The sequence below is a fragment of the Pangasianodon hypophthalmus genome, chromosome 16, assembly GCF_027358585.1.
Source record: "Pangasianodon hypophthalmus isolate fPanHyp1 chromosome 16, fPanHyp1.pri, whole genome shotgun sequence".
In the NCBI taxonomy this organism is placed as follows: Eukaryota; Metazoa; Chordata; class Actinopteri; order Siluriformes; family Pangasiidae; genus Pangasianodon; species Pangasianodon hypophthalmus.
In genome coordinates, this window is record NC_069725.1 from 3,864,083 (window position 1) to 3,881,875 (window position 17,793).

Below are 17,793 nucleotides of genomic sequence, written 5' to 3' on the forward strand. Positions count from 1 at the left end.
GTATGAGGAAAACCCTGTGACATCATTTCCTCTCGGAGATCAGGATGACAGGTTTTGTCTCAGTTGGATGCTGGATGTGGTTCCCTTCCACCTGTTTATATGTGATAGTTATAGGGAGGATAAAGGGGGATGGGAGCAGGCTGTTTGGAATAAATTATGCTGAAGTAGCATGAATGCGAGGACCAATTAGCAATGCTACATCTGATACACTCCTACTTATCACACATTTTTCAATATATATGTTTATTAACTAACACAATCAGCTCTTGGTAGTGCACTCTGGACCTTTTGTGTACATAGAAAATCATGAGCGTGCATTATTGTCATGAGAACACCTGACTTTTCCCACACGCAAGACGAAATAGATACGAGTCACCACAATCCTCCACATGCTAATATGCAACATTAGCAGTTCCTTTCTGCACCTTCGTAAGCAATGAACATGTCAGCAGCATTACTGCTGTAGTTTGCAGCAAATATTGCATTTGTATGAAGTGCGAGATCATCGCTGATGTCAAATAGGGCAAAGCGAATAAAGAAAAGGCTGGAGAAGGGTCTGGACAAAAACCTAGGGTGAAAAGATAGTAAAAAGACTATGGCAAAAGACTAGAGGGAGAAAAAGCTAAAGCAAAAACTAAGTCAGGAAGGAGCTGAAATAAAAAGACTAGAGGAAGAGGAACGAAGGCAAAAAGGCTAGGGAAAAGGCTAATGAGAAAAGATAAATTAATAAAACTAACGAAAAAATCAGAAACTAAAAAGCTAGGGGAAAAAGCTGAAGCAAAAAAGCTAAGAAGAAAAGCTGAAGCAAGAAGCAAAGAAAAGAAAATAAAGAGAAATCACTAAAGCAAAAAGGCTAGAGAAAAAAATGCAAACAAAAAAAAGGTTGGAGGAAAAATTAAGACAAAAAAGGTGAGAAAAAAAGCAACAAAGCTATGGAAAAAGCCAAAGTAGAAAGAAAGAAAGAAAGAAAGAAAGAAAACATAAAGCAAAAAGAAAAAAGCTAAAGAAAAACACTAAAATAAAAATACCAGGGCAAAACCAGAAGCAAAAAGCTAAAGCAAAATGATCAGTGGGAAAAACCAAAGAAAAAAAAAGGTTAAATGAAAAAGCTAAAGAAAATGGGTTAGGAAACGGCTGATGCAAAAGCAAAAAATAAGGTGAGGAGAAAAGCTAAACCGAGAAGGCTAGGGCAAAAGCGGAAAAAAAAAAAAAAAAAAAAACAAGTAGTGGGAATAAAAGCTAAAGCAGATACCAAAGAAAAGAAAAGGCTTTATGAAAAAATAAAAAAAAAAAAATAAATAAATAAAAAAAACTAAAGCAAATGGGTTAGGAAAAATCTATAGCAAAATGACTAATGGGAAAATGATATGGAAAAAAAAAGTTGAAGCAAAAAGGCTAATGTTTTGGGTTTTTTTTTTCCTTTGGCTTCTGTTGTGGCAATTTTTGCTTTTCTTTTTTTTTTGTAACCACTCAGATTTGTTGCAACAGTGTGGGATGGATTGATACTGCTGATTCGTGTGTGTGTGTGTGTGTGTGTGTGTGTGTGTGTGTGTGTGAGAGAGAGATGACCCACATCACTCTCACTGTACCGTGTTCCTTTCTGCACCCTGTCACAGCTCCAAGGATACTGCAGCATACAATTTTTTTTTTGGTGTGTGTGTGTGTGGCTGCAACACACGCAGCTTTGTATTACAAAAAAACAAAAAAAAAAGAAAACACTGCAGTCCACCTGAAGGTGAAGAAAATTGGGTCACTGCAGCTGAGCTCAACTCTGCAACTTTTCACAAGGACACAGAAAGATCCAGAATGTTTCACTGTGTACATCAGTGTCAGATTTATCATACATTTGAAAAACGTCCGGTTGTTATTTGCATCGTGTATCTTTATGTACATGATATTTGGATCATACAGTATGGCCTTGATATTTTTATTTCACCAGGTATCAAACACTAATACATCATCTTCCTCAGCTTGTTTCTTGTTATTCAAGAATTTAACACTGACATAGATCCGCAAAACTCCTTAGCTCCATAAAGCTGACATCTATCTGAATCTTGGTGTTTTGAGAATCATAGCGAATCTGATATTAAACATTTGGTTACTATAAAATTATTTACAAACTATTTTACAATCATGAGATTCACATTCAGACAAACAGACCTTGTTTCCTGTCAGCTAATAACTGATTAGCTGACCGCTATAACCCAAATGGGATAGTTTGCTAATAGAAACAGCATAAAACAAATTTACACATGCCAGAGAACAAGTATGTTCTGAATTTACCAACTGACTAGCGTCTGTGATTCATCAATGGTGAAGCTTAAGTTAAATTTGATCAGCTAATCACAGATTTGATGCTAGCTTCTTTGGCTAGCTACTGGATATAATGCCAGATAGCTTCATGTTACCTAAGCTAACTAGTTAGCTGGCCGACCTTTTTCTCAGTGTTGTGTTGGTAGCTAGCTGGCTCAGCTTATGTTAGTTGAGTAAACTATTCTACTGTGTAATTAAATCTAGTATGATCTGCGTAGCATTATGTCAAGCTAAAGAAGTGAAAAAGAAAGGGAAAAATCAGGACTTGTCAGAAAATACACCTACGTCTGTGGTAACTGTGGTAATCAATTCACATATTTAGTTTGACAACACTAGATCTTTTTGAATGAGGTTGGATTCTTTGCTAAATGTAGACACGCCACCCGACAGTGCTATATTTTAACAGCGCTATCCAATGATGTCACTGCTAATGTCAGAGCGCCATTAGGTCTATTAGGTATGACTTTTCGCCTTATCATCCCTACTGCTTTCAGCCACTCCTACAACACTGCACTGGAGTACTACTTTCAGTCTTGTTCGACAAATGTATTCGTCTGTATTAGTGTTTGATAAATGATGGAATATATGCAACAGTTCTTGGTCCAACCATACAGACTCAAACACACACAGAAACCAGCTGTGTTTACATCTATCCATTTTATACAGCCACGTCAATGACGACATCACATCCTGACAGCACATGACAAGGGATGGAATTAGCATAACTAGCATTCGTCCTCCTCCCGCTGCACACAAAGTGGGAAAAGGGCAAGAAGGGGCACTTTAGTGAGGCTTTACACTTATAGCAGCAGAGCAGCAGGAGCAACACACACACACACACACACTCACACACACACCTAAAGTAACAGTCTGAAATTGGGAGAACGATAGAGAGAGGGGAATGACAGGATGAAGAAAGGCAAGTGGTGAAGTAAGGGTAAAGATCTGAGTCTAGGGAAAAAGGCTACAGCCAGCGTCCAAGGACCAAAGTCTGGGATCAGCATCTAGGGCAAAAGTCTGGGATCAGCATCTAGGGCAAACGTCCAAGGGCAAAGGGCCAGGCTAAATGTTGAAAGGAAAAAGTCCTGGGCTAAGCTGTACGGCACAAGCTGCGACAACAGCTATGGCACAAAACAATGGCTAGGGCTAGTGCAAAAAAATCTAGGATAAATGCCCTGGGGTAAAAGCCTAGGGCACAAGTCCAGGGCAAAAGGCTAGAGCAAACACCAGGGGTAAAGGGCTGGAACAAAAGTGTAAGGCAAAAGTCCAGGGTTAAACTATATGTATTAGGCTTGGCCAAAAGCATAGTGTAAAATCTAGGGCAAATACCAAAGGACAAAAGTCCAGGGCAAAGGACTATGTAAAGGTCTAGGGCAAAAGTCTAGAGCAAAGGTCAAGGGGCAAAAGTCTATTACTAACCAACCAAGGGCAAAAGATTATGGTAAAAGGCTAGGCCAAAAGTCTGAAGCAAAGGTCAAGGGCAACAGTCTGAAGAAAAAGTCCAGAGCCTAGGGCAGATTTGAAGGCACCTCCTCCAGTGGGGCTAAAAGACCAAGGGAACCGTCCATGAATCCCTCCATTTGGCAAATGAAGATGAGCTGAAGTCTTCTTCCCTTTCCTGGCTGTTCCTTAGCACTGTAAATAAAATACAAACAGGTTTCACTAATAATAATAATATATAATAGTAATAGTAATAAAAATAATATAATAATAGTATAATAGTAATAAAAATAATAATAATAATAATAATAATAAAGTAATTAACTTATGTAGCATTTATTCTAAAGCCCAGGATAATGCAAGCCTTACCAAGCGATACAAGCACACATGCATGAACGCACACACACATACACACACGCACCAAGTGCACCTAATAAAGACGAAGGCCTTCATAATGTATAACATTGTCGTAGCACTTCAAAAGCAGATGGTATGTCATGCTTAATTAGCGTTAATTAGTCATGAAATGTCTAAAATGATTGATTAGCTGCATGAGCTGATCATATGTCATCATTTTCCCTTAACCCACAGAAACATATGCACATCTTAGAGATGACTACACATATTTGAAACTGAAGCAAGCTGCTGCAAAGCATAAGCAGTTGCCAAAAAGACTGCGAAATAGAAGAGTGCCAGAGTATCCTGTGTCATAAACATGAATATAACAGTGCCAATCGTGTAAGGATTTTGTCAATGACAGTGCTCATAATTGCAAAACATAAAAAATTAGTCATAAGTGCCAACATAATTCCAACATAATTGCTAACAACAGTGGCAATAACAAATCCAAAAATAACAATAACTGTACCAACAGTTACCAAAAGTTCCAAAAATGCCAACAAATGTCAACACTGGCAGTGGTGTCTCAATGGTTAAAGGTGCTGGGTTAATGGTCAGAAGGTTGGGGGTTCAAGCCTCGTCATCACCAAGCTGCCACTGTAGGGCCCTGGAGCAAATCCCTTAACCCCCTGTGCTCCTGGCATGCTGTATCATGGCTGACCCTCTGCTCTGACCCCAACTTCCTATCAAGCTGGGATATGCAAAGAAAAGACTTTCACTGTACTGTAATGTATATGTTGCAGATAGATGGTGGTCATATCATTTTACTAACAACATTTGCCAACAGCAGTGCTAACATTTAGGAACAACTGTACCAACATTTATCAACAACAGTGTCATCTACCAACAACTGTGCCAACATCTATCAGCAACAGTACCAACATCTATCAGCAACAGTGCCAAGACTTACCAACAATTGTATCAACATATATCAACAACAGTGCCAACATTTACCAACAACAGTACCAACATCTGTCAACAACTGTACCAACATTTACTAACAGCAGTGCCAACATCTACCAACAACAATGTCAACATTTATTAATAGCTACAATATATACTAACACTGCCAACATTCACCAACAACAGTGCCACCTTTTACTAACAGTGCCAACATTCCCAATTTACATTTACTAAGAGTAGTCCCAACATTTACCAACAACACTGCCCACATTTACTAGCAACAGTGCCATAATTTAGTTCCACCATTTAACAGTGCCAACATTTAAACAACAGTGCCAACATTTACTAACAGCAGTGCCAACATTTGACAACAGTGCCAACAATAGTTCCTGCACCAGTTCTAAAAGTACCGCCAACTGCAGCAAAAACACTGCCAACAATGTTAACAACAGTGACCATATTTGCACCATATTTGCAATCATTGCACAGAGGCTTTTGGTGTACATTTTTACAAACATGTGCCTTATAACCATTAAAACAGTCAACTGAGGTCATGATTTGCCAAGTACATCCAAGTACAATCAACCAAGGGGTAACAGATATGGGACACTCATCAGGGTGCGTTAGAAACACTATTAGAAAGAGGTCCTGTAAGTCAAACGGATTTCACTGGGCTGAATAAACAGACTGGAGGTTTTAATGCATTAACGAAAGATCAGTGGGTCAGATAGTGAGTAAGTGATGCAGCACAGAGATTAACAGGCTTCTGAAAGTGCCCCCGTGCCTCCTGGGAGGAGTAGTTTAAGGCGTGGTGGAATGTGTATGATGTGTGTATCAGAGTAAATAGTATGAGTATGTTACCTGATACGCCATTAAGAGTCCAAGCATGTGTAAGTCTTGCAGAAATGGCTTGTAATGCTCAACACAACATGGCCTAGATTCCACACTAACATGCCACGGATTTTTCACATTTTTTCCTCTGGGACTGTTTATAACATGATCATATTGTTGTGTGTTCTCTTTAAAAAACTTCCAAAGAGCTTAAAGAGCACAAAGTTAGATGGTACCATATTAAATATTAAACAATGAAGCCAGCTGTGTGTGATAAATGAAGAAAATGATCTTTTCTTTTTCTATTAACCAGCAGCATTGTAAATGATGCGTTTTTTAAGAATTAAATTAAAAATAAACATATTAATCATAATAATAAATGGCCTTACACTTTGTCACTGGATACAATCTACTACCTCTATACACATTTAAATTAACATGCCAAGGATTTCCATTAATACGCTTCAAAGAGTTAAAATATTCATACAGTAATAATTATTGATGATTTTTTATTATTCAAGAGACGGATTATTTAACACAGTCAGACTGTGTTTAGCTGTGTGATAACTCCTCATGAGAGACCAAAATCTATCAAAGTCATCTGTTCACACACTGATTACCCTATCGTGTTCTGTCATATTTTTGCACTGTGACATGATTTGTGATGTTTAGGCTTTTTCTCTTTTGTAATATAATAAATTAACAATAAAGGGAATTTGAGAGGCTGTTTTTGCAGGTGCGGCCACTCGGGGGCGCCACAGATCGAGTCGTGATAGTCAGTCTCACAGCAAAGTCAGACCAAGGTGAGCTGAGGAGGAATAAATAGAGCTGTTCCAGCCAGACCACGGTCGACTAAAGGTGAGCTCACCCAGTCATCCACACATTACATACTGACGTTTAATAATAATCACCTGATATTTAAATCACACTGAGTTTTATGATTATAGTTATATTCTAGTTTTTAAAAATGTCCATTCCAGTCTTCAAGAATCGTGCGAAATCTTGTTTGAATCTTGAATTTGTTTCTACGCTCATCTGAGGTTCAGCCAGTCAGTGATTGGCTATCGATGATGAAAGCTCGATTACAGCTACTTTTAGAAAGATGTGAAGAATTTAAAACCTATAAATAACCACCAAAGGCAATGCAGTGGCAGAAGGTATCTGGGAAATTAAATGCCACAGAGCTGTTGATTAGTTTTCTGTAAGAGCATGTCTGACAGTAGTTCCAGCTGCAAGGCATGAAATGCCTTTAAATAATTTGGCTGTACTACTTTTGAGTGTGATGACGCAGGACAAATCTGAGTATGTAGCTGTGAGTTCAGTCATACCAGAAACTTGGGGATGAGTCTTTGGCTGTACTATTTTCGGGAATGGTGACGTAGGACAAATCTGAGCTTGGAGCTGTGAGTTCAGTCATATCGGAAATTTGGGGGCGAGTCTTAGGCTGTGCTGTTTTCAGGCATGATGACATAAGGCAAATCTGAGCTTGTGCATGATGTATGCATTTGAACGTTCCCGCAATTCGAACCCAACGGCTCTGATTAAATAACATGGTAGGTTCTGTTACGGGGTTATCAGTGCGACTTACAGCAGCCTGGGAACATCATATTATAGCGTATAATTTTCTCCCCTGAAACAACCATGATTGTTTTCATTTTCAACCGAAAAAACCCTACAGTTTTAAGGTCCAATCACATACTTTAAATAGAGTTTAAGCAAAAAAATCACCACTTCTTGGTTCTCTAAGTAAAGACTCACTGACAAGCGGTATTACCTTTAACGCCCAGTTATTACTTTTCTCACTCACTCACTCACTCACGCTCACTTTCAGGATGAATTTTAATATCTGGCATTTGTACAGCAAATGCAAACCAGCCAGTTGGATGAATCTGACAGCTTTACATTACAGCCATGTAGTTTTCATTCATCCATGTAAAAATCATGATAACAAATCACAGCTTGGTAGTCACAACTTCATTCCTTCATTTACAACAAAAAAAATCATGTCAAACGTGAAAAACCTGGTTAGACTCAATACTTCGAGAGGTTTATAATGACCTGGATGACCCAATACCCTGATATATGATCCATATTAGCTTGCACTGTGGTTTGGGACGTAGCATTTAGTTTAATGTTCATGCAATTTGGGACGCAGCCCGTAGTTTAACAATGTCCAGTCGTTATGTGGTTTTCTTTAAATAATAATCAATATAAATGTGGCTTTGTTTTTATCCCGCTGGACCGTGAGCCATGCTGTGTTCAGTTCAACATTTAAACACAGCATGTGTTAATTTAGCCACACACAACACTTACAGCTGATTCCAAACACCTGCTTCAGCTCACATTAACACACTCTAACACACCGTAACATACACGATACACCTGATCAGTTCATGAGAAGGTTAATGAGGTGTGTTAGTGTAATACACACTAATGGCAGGTTTTACACTCTATTATTGTCTTACTGTCATGATCCTGGTTTCACAGACCGCTGATTTAGTGCCCAAGACATTTTGGATGATAATCTCTGGATCACACCGAATCTTCATCGTATGTTGTGCAGTGCATAAAAAACATATAAATACAATAAGTGTGATGTAAGAAACATATGAAAGCGCCAACACAACTGATTAAACTCAACAGTTCATCATCAGGTTTGAAGTGAAGTGAAGTGACCTGTGGCCAAGTATGGTGACCCATACTCGGAATTTGTGCTCTGCATTTAACCCATCCAAGTGCACACACAGTAGTGAACACACACACACCGTGAACACACACCCGGAGCAGTGGGCAGCGTTTTTTGCTGCGGCGCCCGGGAAGCAGTTTGAACGTGTGTGACAGAGCAGGAGCACTTACACACACAAACACCCTGGACTAATACACATTGAAGGCACCTTCACACCTATCAGTGTATTAAAACAGTAAGTTTGATTCACTTCGTGCAGTTGAACTGATTCAGAGTCGATTCACTTTCTCAGTTCACTGTGAAGCAGCCTGACACCACCTCACCAAGAGCCTGAGCACTAACACATTAACACCCCTGCACTAACACACTTACACTAACACATTAACACTCCTGCACTAACACACTTACACTAACACATTAACACCCCTGCACTAACACACTTACACTAACACATTAACACTCCTGCACTAACACACTTACACTAACACATTAACACTCCTGCACTAACACGCTTACACTAACACATTAACACCCCTGCACTAACACGCTTACACTAACACATTAACACTCCTGCACTAACACGCTTACACTAACACATTAACACTCCTGCACTAACACGCTTACACTAACACATTAACACTCCTGCACTAACACGCTTACACTAACACATTAACACTCCTGCACTAACACGCTTACACTAACACATTAACACTCCTGCACTAACACACTTACACTAACACATTAACACCCCTGCACTAACACGCTTACACTAACACATTAACACTCCTGCACTGACAGGCTTACACTAACACATTAACACCCCTGCACTAACACACTTACACTAACACATTAACACCCCTGCACTAACACGCTTACACTAACACATTAACACCCCTGCACTGACAGGCTTACACTAACACATTAACACCCCTGCACTAACACGCTTACACTAACACATTAACACCCCTGCACTAACACGCTTACACTAACACATTAACACCCCTGCACTAACACGCTTACACTAACACATTAACACCCCTGCACTAACACGCTTACACTAACACATTAACACTCCTGCACTAACACACTTACACTAACACATTAACACTCCTGCACTAACACGCTTACACTAACACATTAACACCCCTGCACTAACACGCTTACACTAACACATTAACACTCCTGCACTAACACACTTACACTAACACATTAACACCCCTGCACTAACACGCTTACACTAACACATTAACACCCCTGCACTAACACGCTTACACTAACACATTAACACTCCTGCACTAACACACTTACACTAACACATTAACACCCCTGCACTAACACTTACACTAACACATTAACACCCCTGCACTAACACGCTTACACTAACACATTAACACTCCTGCACTAACACGCTTACACTAACACATTAACACCCCTGCACTAACACGCTTACACTAACACATTAACACTCCTGCACTAACACACTTACACTAACACATTAACACTCCTGCACTAACACGCTTACACTAACACATTAACACCCCTGCACTAACACGCTTACACTAACACATTAACACTCCTGCACTAACACGCTTACACTAACACATTAACACTCCTGCACTAACACGCTTACACTAACACATTAACACCCCTGCACTAACACGCTTACACTAACACATTAACACCCCTGCACTAACACGCTTACACTAACACATTAACACTCCTGCACTAACACGCTTACACTAACACATTAACACCCCTGCACTAACACGCTTACACTAACACATTAACACTCCTGCACTAACACGCTTACACTAACACATTAACACCCCTGCACTAACACGCTTACACTAACACATTAACACCCCTGCACTAACACGCTTACACTAACACATTAACACTCCTGCACTAACACGCTTACACTAACACATTAACACTCCTGCACTAACACGCTTACACTAACACATTAACACCCCTGCACTAACACGCTTACACTAACACATTAACACTCCTGCACTAACACGCTTACACTAACACATTAACACCCCTGCACTAACACGCTTACACTAACACATTAACACTCCTGCACTAACACACTTACACTAACACATTAACACCCCTGCACTAACACGCTTACACTAACACATTAACACTCCTGCACTAACACACTTACACTAACACATTAACACCCCTGCACTAACACGCTTACACTAACACATTAACACCCCTGCACTAACACACTTACACTAACACATTAACACTCCTGCACTAACACGCTTACACTAACACATTAACACTCCTGCACTAACACACTTACACTAACACATTAACACTCCTGCACTAACACGCTTACACTAACACATTAACACCCCTGCACTAACACGCTTACACTAACACATTAACACCCCTGCACTAACACGCTTACACTAACACACACTGAAACATCTGCATTAACACCCACTAACACACTTACACTAACACATTAACACCCCTGCACTAACACGCTTACACTAACACACACTGAAACATCTGCATTAACACCCACTAACACACTTACACTAACACATTAACACACCTGCACTAATACACACTAGCTCACTTGCACTAACACACACTAATACCAACTAATAATCCTGCACTAATACACACCTGCACTGATACACACTAGCACACTTGCATTAACACACACTAATACACCTGCACTAACACACCTGCATTAACACACACTAACACACACTAATTCACCTGCACTAATACACACTAACACACCTCCATTAACACATTAATAGACCTGCACTAATACGCACTAACACACCTGCACTAACAGAGTAACACTGTTCAACATATTCAAAAATTACACTGATTAACATGGTGTGTTACAGGAAAAATCCTTCTCAAGTTTCATACTTCACTATGGATAAGTCGCTACATCCAAATGCAAACACGGAGCAAAATGAAGACAGCCGGTAAAACCAGACGAAAACATGAAGTTTGGAGAAACTGTAATGTTCAGTGTAGAGTATACAATCATGTTTAACATGAAACACAACAGCACAACATGCACAAGAGAGCGGCTGAAGAGGAAACAAACACGTCATAAGGATGGAAGTAAGAAATAGTTTCTGATAAGGCGGTGAAAAAATGTAAATGAAAAACTAAGTTTTAAAAAACTTAGTTTTTAATTTGATAACGTAATTTGATCATCATCTACAACTTATCATTTTTAATACCTCTGTGCTGTGTAGAATATTTGGATATTTGGAACAATATTTGTCAAAATATTCAAAAAAACAATATAACAGATAACTGCAGCCTTAATTAACGCACCTGCCTTAACACACACTAACAAACCTGCACACACACACACACACACACTAATGCAAGGGTTCACAAACTTTTCGCAGCTATGGACCCTTTGAAGTGTGAAATGAATGCCTCAAACAGATGTATTTCATGAGCACGAGCCAACTATTCAAATATTACACACTTTATTTAAAATGTATGAAATTATTTTAATTATAATTACTTGTATTTATCATTTTTTAAATTATAATTCTTTATTTTTTAATATTTATCTTTAAGCACGTACGGTTACATTCTGGCTGTTTATTATTTGCCCTAGAGTATTTCATTCCTAAAATTCCCATCAACAGAACACATTAGATCCCATTTGAGATTATTTATAAGCCGAATTGTTTTTGAGTTTAAACCCATTTCATTCAAATGACCAACCAAACATATTAATAACCATAAGAACTCAATAATAAATGAATTGGCTTTGATTTGTGATTTTTGCAACTGTATCAATATAAAGAAATCAGCAGCCCCCCCTGGCTATGCGTCACTATGCGGCACTAATGAACCTTCATTAACACACCTAATGAACAGCAGGTAAAATAAAAGCCCTGCAATAACACAGGATCTGTGAGTCAAATAAGAAGTACGCAACATCCAGTACACATTATTTAGTATAGTAGTGAGATGTTTGTGATGTAGCCACCTTCTCAACCCTTCTAAGAAAGCTGACCTTTAGACACACACACCTTACATAATAGCTTTCATGCAGTATATAAAAACACATCAAGGTACTTGAAGATGTTTTCATGATATATAAGATGAGATATATAATCACGCTGGAGTCGGCATACACAAGTGCGGTTACATATACGCTGTATGGTCAAAGGTTTGTGGACACCTGACCATCACATTCATATGTGTTTGCTGAACATCCCATTCCAGATTTAATCCCCCTTTCCTGTTATATTAACCTCCACTCTTCTGAAAAGGCTTTCCACTAGAGATTTGTGCTGGAGTAGGGGTTTATGCTGGAACAGGTTTGAGCTTCTTAGTTCCAGAGAAGGGAAGTTGTAAAGCTACAGCATACAAAGACATTCGATACATTTATGTCCTTCCATGTGCTTTATGGCAACGGTTTGAAGAAGACCCACATGTGGCAGTGATGGTCAGGTGTCCACATACTTTTGGCCATATAGTGTAGCTTTAAAAAATCAACCTTCAGACAGCAGAATGATGGGCATTCCTGGGCTAAAAAAGGGCTTCTAGTTAAAAATGATCAGCCAATCACAAGCTCGACTAAACGTTCTTATTATCTGTCTTTGTATTTATATTACTGTATTCGCGTTTCTCTTATACTGGATTACATCTGTTGCACTGCTTATTTATTTATTTTTTTTTACGTTTAAATGAGTTTGTATTCTCCTTCTTTACAGGTTGTTGTAACTTTGTGAAGCATCTAATAATGTTAAGTCTCAGTAGTCTTTTGAAGAGGAGAGGTCATGACAGATCCCTCCAAAATAATACTAATTTAATTAAACTTATAATAAATAATGCATTTTAAAAAGCAAGCATAAACGTTAACAAACACACAGTAAATAAATAATTAAATCAATCAATCAATCAATAAATAAATAAGTAAATCAATAAATAAATCGATCAATCAATCAGTCAATCAATAAATGAATAATTGTATTTCTTTTGCTAGGCATAGCGCTTAGCAAAAAATACTGGTTTTAGCTTTAGGCTACACAGTAAAGTTGTTTAACTGATAGCTTACTGGTGAGCTCACTATGCAACACAGCTCCTACTAGAATGGTAACTTTAATAAAACTTAGTGAAGCAGGTGACTAATGTTAGGGAAAAGTTTTTGCTGTGTATATAAAAACAGTATTTTTATACAGAGAAGTGAGTCAAGTCAGTGATTGGATGATGAAATTTAACTGAAGCTCTGCCAGCACTGAAACAGGGACATGTGTCATTTGACAAAATGAGCACAAGTTGAGTAACCCTCATCCACCCACCTGTGCGTTCACACTCCATGGGGCGGGAAGAGTGTGTCAGCATTCATTCATAACTCCACTCTGCCTTCATGTGATGAAGTGTCTCCTCTTTAGAACACGAGAAACATTCCTCCTCCGTAAGACGTCCTCGTTTACTGCACTTCATCTCGGAGTGTGTGGACGCCTGTTGCATGTTTGTTTACTCCATTGTGCATCCTGGCTCGTTTATTCATTCATGGCACAGCCATCTGGAGACTCGCCCTTGAAACCGATCAGGATGCCATGGCAACAGCAGCGGGTTACCGGGGAAACCGGCGTCACTATGGAGACCTCATCATTCCAGGAGCAAGCTGGATGCTGTCTCTATCCCTCCCTCTCTATCCTTTATACCTTTCCCTTGTCCTTCGGCACTCAAAATGTTTAGGCGTTTGTGTGTGTGTGTGTGTGTGTGTGTGTGTGTGAGTGTGTGTGGTGTCAATCACGCACACACATGCATAACAGTGTTCATTATTACACTGATATGAAATACTGACGACACACAAGACAGGAAAATAACCCAAATTATTCGAGTCCATTATTATAATGAGACTTTAGGATTACGATTATAAACTCCAGACTGAGTGGTCTATCTCTCCCTCTCTCTGTCTGTCTCCCTCTGTCTATCTCTCTCTGTCTGTGGAGTGTTTATGCAGAGAAACTGATTAAAACTGCAAGTACACTAGCTTACATCACTTCTGCTTAATACTAATCATTAAATGAAGGTAATTAGCATTTGTCCTTTTAGCGTCTCCTAACGAGTTAACACTGAGAGCACACAGTAAGATGGATGAGCAGATGGACACATGGGGGCTTCGACGTCTCTCCTCACCTGTCAAGCGTAAAATGGAGGTCACAGTCATGCCTAACCTTCACACACGACTCAAGGAGGATGATTACTGTTATTACAGTCTGTTACATTGTTATTAAAATAAGTCTTAAACGTCTGTAAAGATCTTTTTGATATGGACGCAGTTCTGGTTGTTCTGAGACGGGAAGTTGGGCTGGGTGAAGGCTCCTTCTTCGATCACCATGTACTCGGATCGGCTGAGCGAGGATGAGGACGAGCAGCGCGTCTTCTTCAGCTCCTCGGACGAGGACGAGAGTGGCTGGCAGCTTGCGACGTGTAGGTACTGTGCCTGCTCCTCTCCTTCCGTCTCCCGGTGGTAGAAGTAGTTGAAGTTTGAGACGATGACCGGGACAGGAAGAGCGATGGTCAAGACGCCTGCGATGGCACACAACGACCCGACGATTTTGCCCCCGATTGTCACAGGGTGCATGTCTCCGTATCCCACCGTGGTCATGGTCACCACGGCCCACCAGAAGGCATCCGGGATGCTGTTGAAGCCTGAGTCTGGGTCGTCCGCTTCGGCGAAATAGACGGCACTGGAGAACAGGATGACTCCGATGAAGAGAAAGAAGATGAGCAAGCCCAGTTCCCGCATGCTGGCCTTGAGCGTCTGACCCAGAATCTGGAGGCCCTTGGAGTGGCGTGAGAGTTTGAAGATCCTGAAGACGCGCACCAGTCTGATCACTCGGAGAATGGCTAAACTCATGGCCTGCTGACCGTTCCCCTGGCGCTCCGCGAGTTCCGTCCCTAACGTTATGAAGTACGGAATGATGGCCACGATGTCAATGATGTTCATGATGTTCTTGGAGAACGTAGCCTTGCTCGGGCACGCAAAGAATCTCACCAGGAGCTCGAACGAGAACCAGATGATGCAAAGCGTCTCCACGACGAAGAAAGGGTCCGAGAACGGGCTCGGAAGAGCCGTGCTGGTGGAGTTCAGCATGGTGGCGGTGGTGACAGCTGGTTCTCGGTCATCATCCTCTCTGAACTCAGGGAGCGTCTCCAAGCAGAAGATGACGATGGAGATCAGAATGACAAGCACCGACACGATGGCGATGGCGCGCGCCGGACCTGAACTTTCAGGATATTCAAACAAGAGCCACACCTGCCTCTGAAACTCGCGCGTCGGTAAAGGACGCTCTTCTTCTTTAATAAATCCTTCATCCTCCCGGAATTTCTCCATGGCCTCTTCCCCGAGCTCGTAGAAGCGGATCTCCTCGGAGAAAATGTCGATGGGGACGTTCACGGGTCTCCGGATGCGCCCGCCGGACTGATAGTAGTACAGGATGGCGTCAAAACTCGGTCGGTTGCGGTCGAAAAAGTACTCGTTCCTGAGCGGATCGAAGTAGCGCATGCGCTTTTTCGGGTCGCCGAGTAAAGTTTGCGGAAACTGCGAGAGGGTCTTGAGCTGCGTCTCGAAGCGCAGCCCGGAGATGTTGATCACCACCCGCTCGCAGCACTCGTGCTGGGGCTCGTAGCGCTCGAGCGCGGGCTCCTCCACGTTGCTCTCGCCGCACGCCACCACCGTCATGGTGTCCTCGCGCTCCGTGTCGGTGTAGCCGCGGTTCACCTGGGTGCCGTCGCCCCGGTGTTTGGAGGAGGAAGGCGGAGGAGAGCGGAGGAGACTCAGGTGGTCATCCATACACATGCACGCGCGCGCGCGGGATGAGGAGAGGAGAGGAGAGGAGAAGAGACGAGACGAGACTCGTGCTCCCTTTCTCTCTCTCTCTCTCTCTCTCTCACTCGTTCACTCCCCTCTGTCTCCTTCCTTCTTTCTCCCTTTCCTTCACGCTTTTTTTCTCTCTGCCTTTATATCATATTAGACTCGCCTCCATCCACCCTTTCACTCCTCACGAGCCCATGTTCCGTCCAATCAGAAAGCAGACAGACGTCAAAAGGCTTCGTCTCCGTGCCTTGATGGTCTGTTATGAATCGCTTTACTGATCTGACTCACTTCATTGAGTCGATTCTGTCGGACAAACCTGTTGAGTTTTCACTGATTTGATTCCTCTTGTTGCATTTGATTCACCACTCAGACGGACAGCCAGAAATATTGCACATTGCACATAATAATACACTAATAATACACTACAGTTTCGAGTCCTACCCCTGTGGTCACATTCATGCTTTCATACTGACACTCCCTGCACATTAAGGCTGCTTGTCCACTTCCCCTTGTCCCCTTGTCCCCTTCCACTAGCTTGAATCCTTTTGGCAATCGATCCTTTACTTATGGGCTAACAGGGCTAAGCCCCCCTGTCTTTTAAAGACAAGCACACCAAGATAATTATATAAATATATTAAATATTGTTTTGCCATTTACAATAGATTATTTGCTGTTAAAAATGTCTTATGACATTCTTATAAAATCATGTCTTATAAAAATGTCTTATGACATTTTTAAGGTTTGTGGAACCAAATGCAAACACAATCACGAATGGTTGTAAGAAACACTATGCAAAATGGTAAGAAGTGAAGCTGAGGCTGAACTCCTTCTAGCCCAGAGTGTAGATTCAATTAATTGATTTGCCAGTTCATTGATTCAATTTGTTTCATTTGACCTGGAAATATTGTGAACAACAATTTCAACTCCAGTGATGTCACTGCTCGTTCACACCACCTTGTTCACATCTCCTTGATTGAGTTCCCTTGTCTGAATGCCACCAACATTATGGCGTCCGAGTCTGTTCAGTGATTGGAACATACCAATTCCACTTTCTCTATTTTCAATATAATACCATAATAACATCAATGTCCTCCTAGTAACCGAGCTGACACTTGGAAGCTTCTGTTACCAAGTTATGCAAAATATTTGCATCCTTGGTTCATGCACAAGTGTCTGTGTCATGCCACATTATTAATGGGAGTAGGTCAGATCTGATTTATCAGTATCTATCTATCTATCTATCTATCTATCTATCTATCTATCTATCTATCTATCTATCCATCTATCTATCTGTCAGACCAGTACATTCCTTCTAGATCAGCAGTAATTTTGAATGTGATCAAGTTGCCTTCAGGAGCACAGTATTTAACTTTCC

The 17,793-nt window shown here is 40.8% G+C and overlaps 1 protein-coding gene across 1 annotated transcript; it reads right to left on the minus strand.

Annotated features, from left to right (window-relative positions):
• Positions 1–2,951: 2,951 nt before the first annotated feature.
• On the minus strand, positions 2,952–16,742 carry LOC113545690 (potassium voltage-gated channel subfamily A member 3). The gene is made up of 2 exons (XM_026945145.3): positions 13,888–16,742; positions 2,952–3,948 (listed from the first exon to the last, which is right to left on the minus strand). Exon 1 carries the CDS (start codon positions 16,398–16,400, stop codon positions 14,841–14,843), a length of 1,560 nt encoding a protein of 519 aa, XP_026800946.1. The 5' UTR covers positions 16,401–16,742; the 3' UTR covers positions 2,952–3,948; positions 13,888–14,840.
• Between the last annotated feature and the right edge of the window lie 1,051 nt (positions 16,743–17,793).

Excerpts from the sequence above, each read along its gene's own strand:
- LOC113545690 (XM_026945145.3), bottom strand. The coding sequence starts at position 16,400 with ATGTGTATGGATGACCACCTGAGTCTCCTCCGCTCTCCTCCGCCTTCC.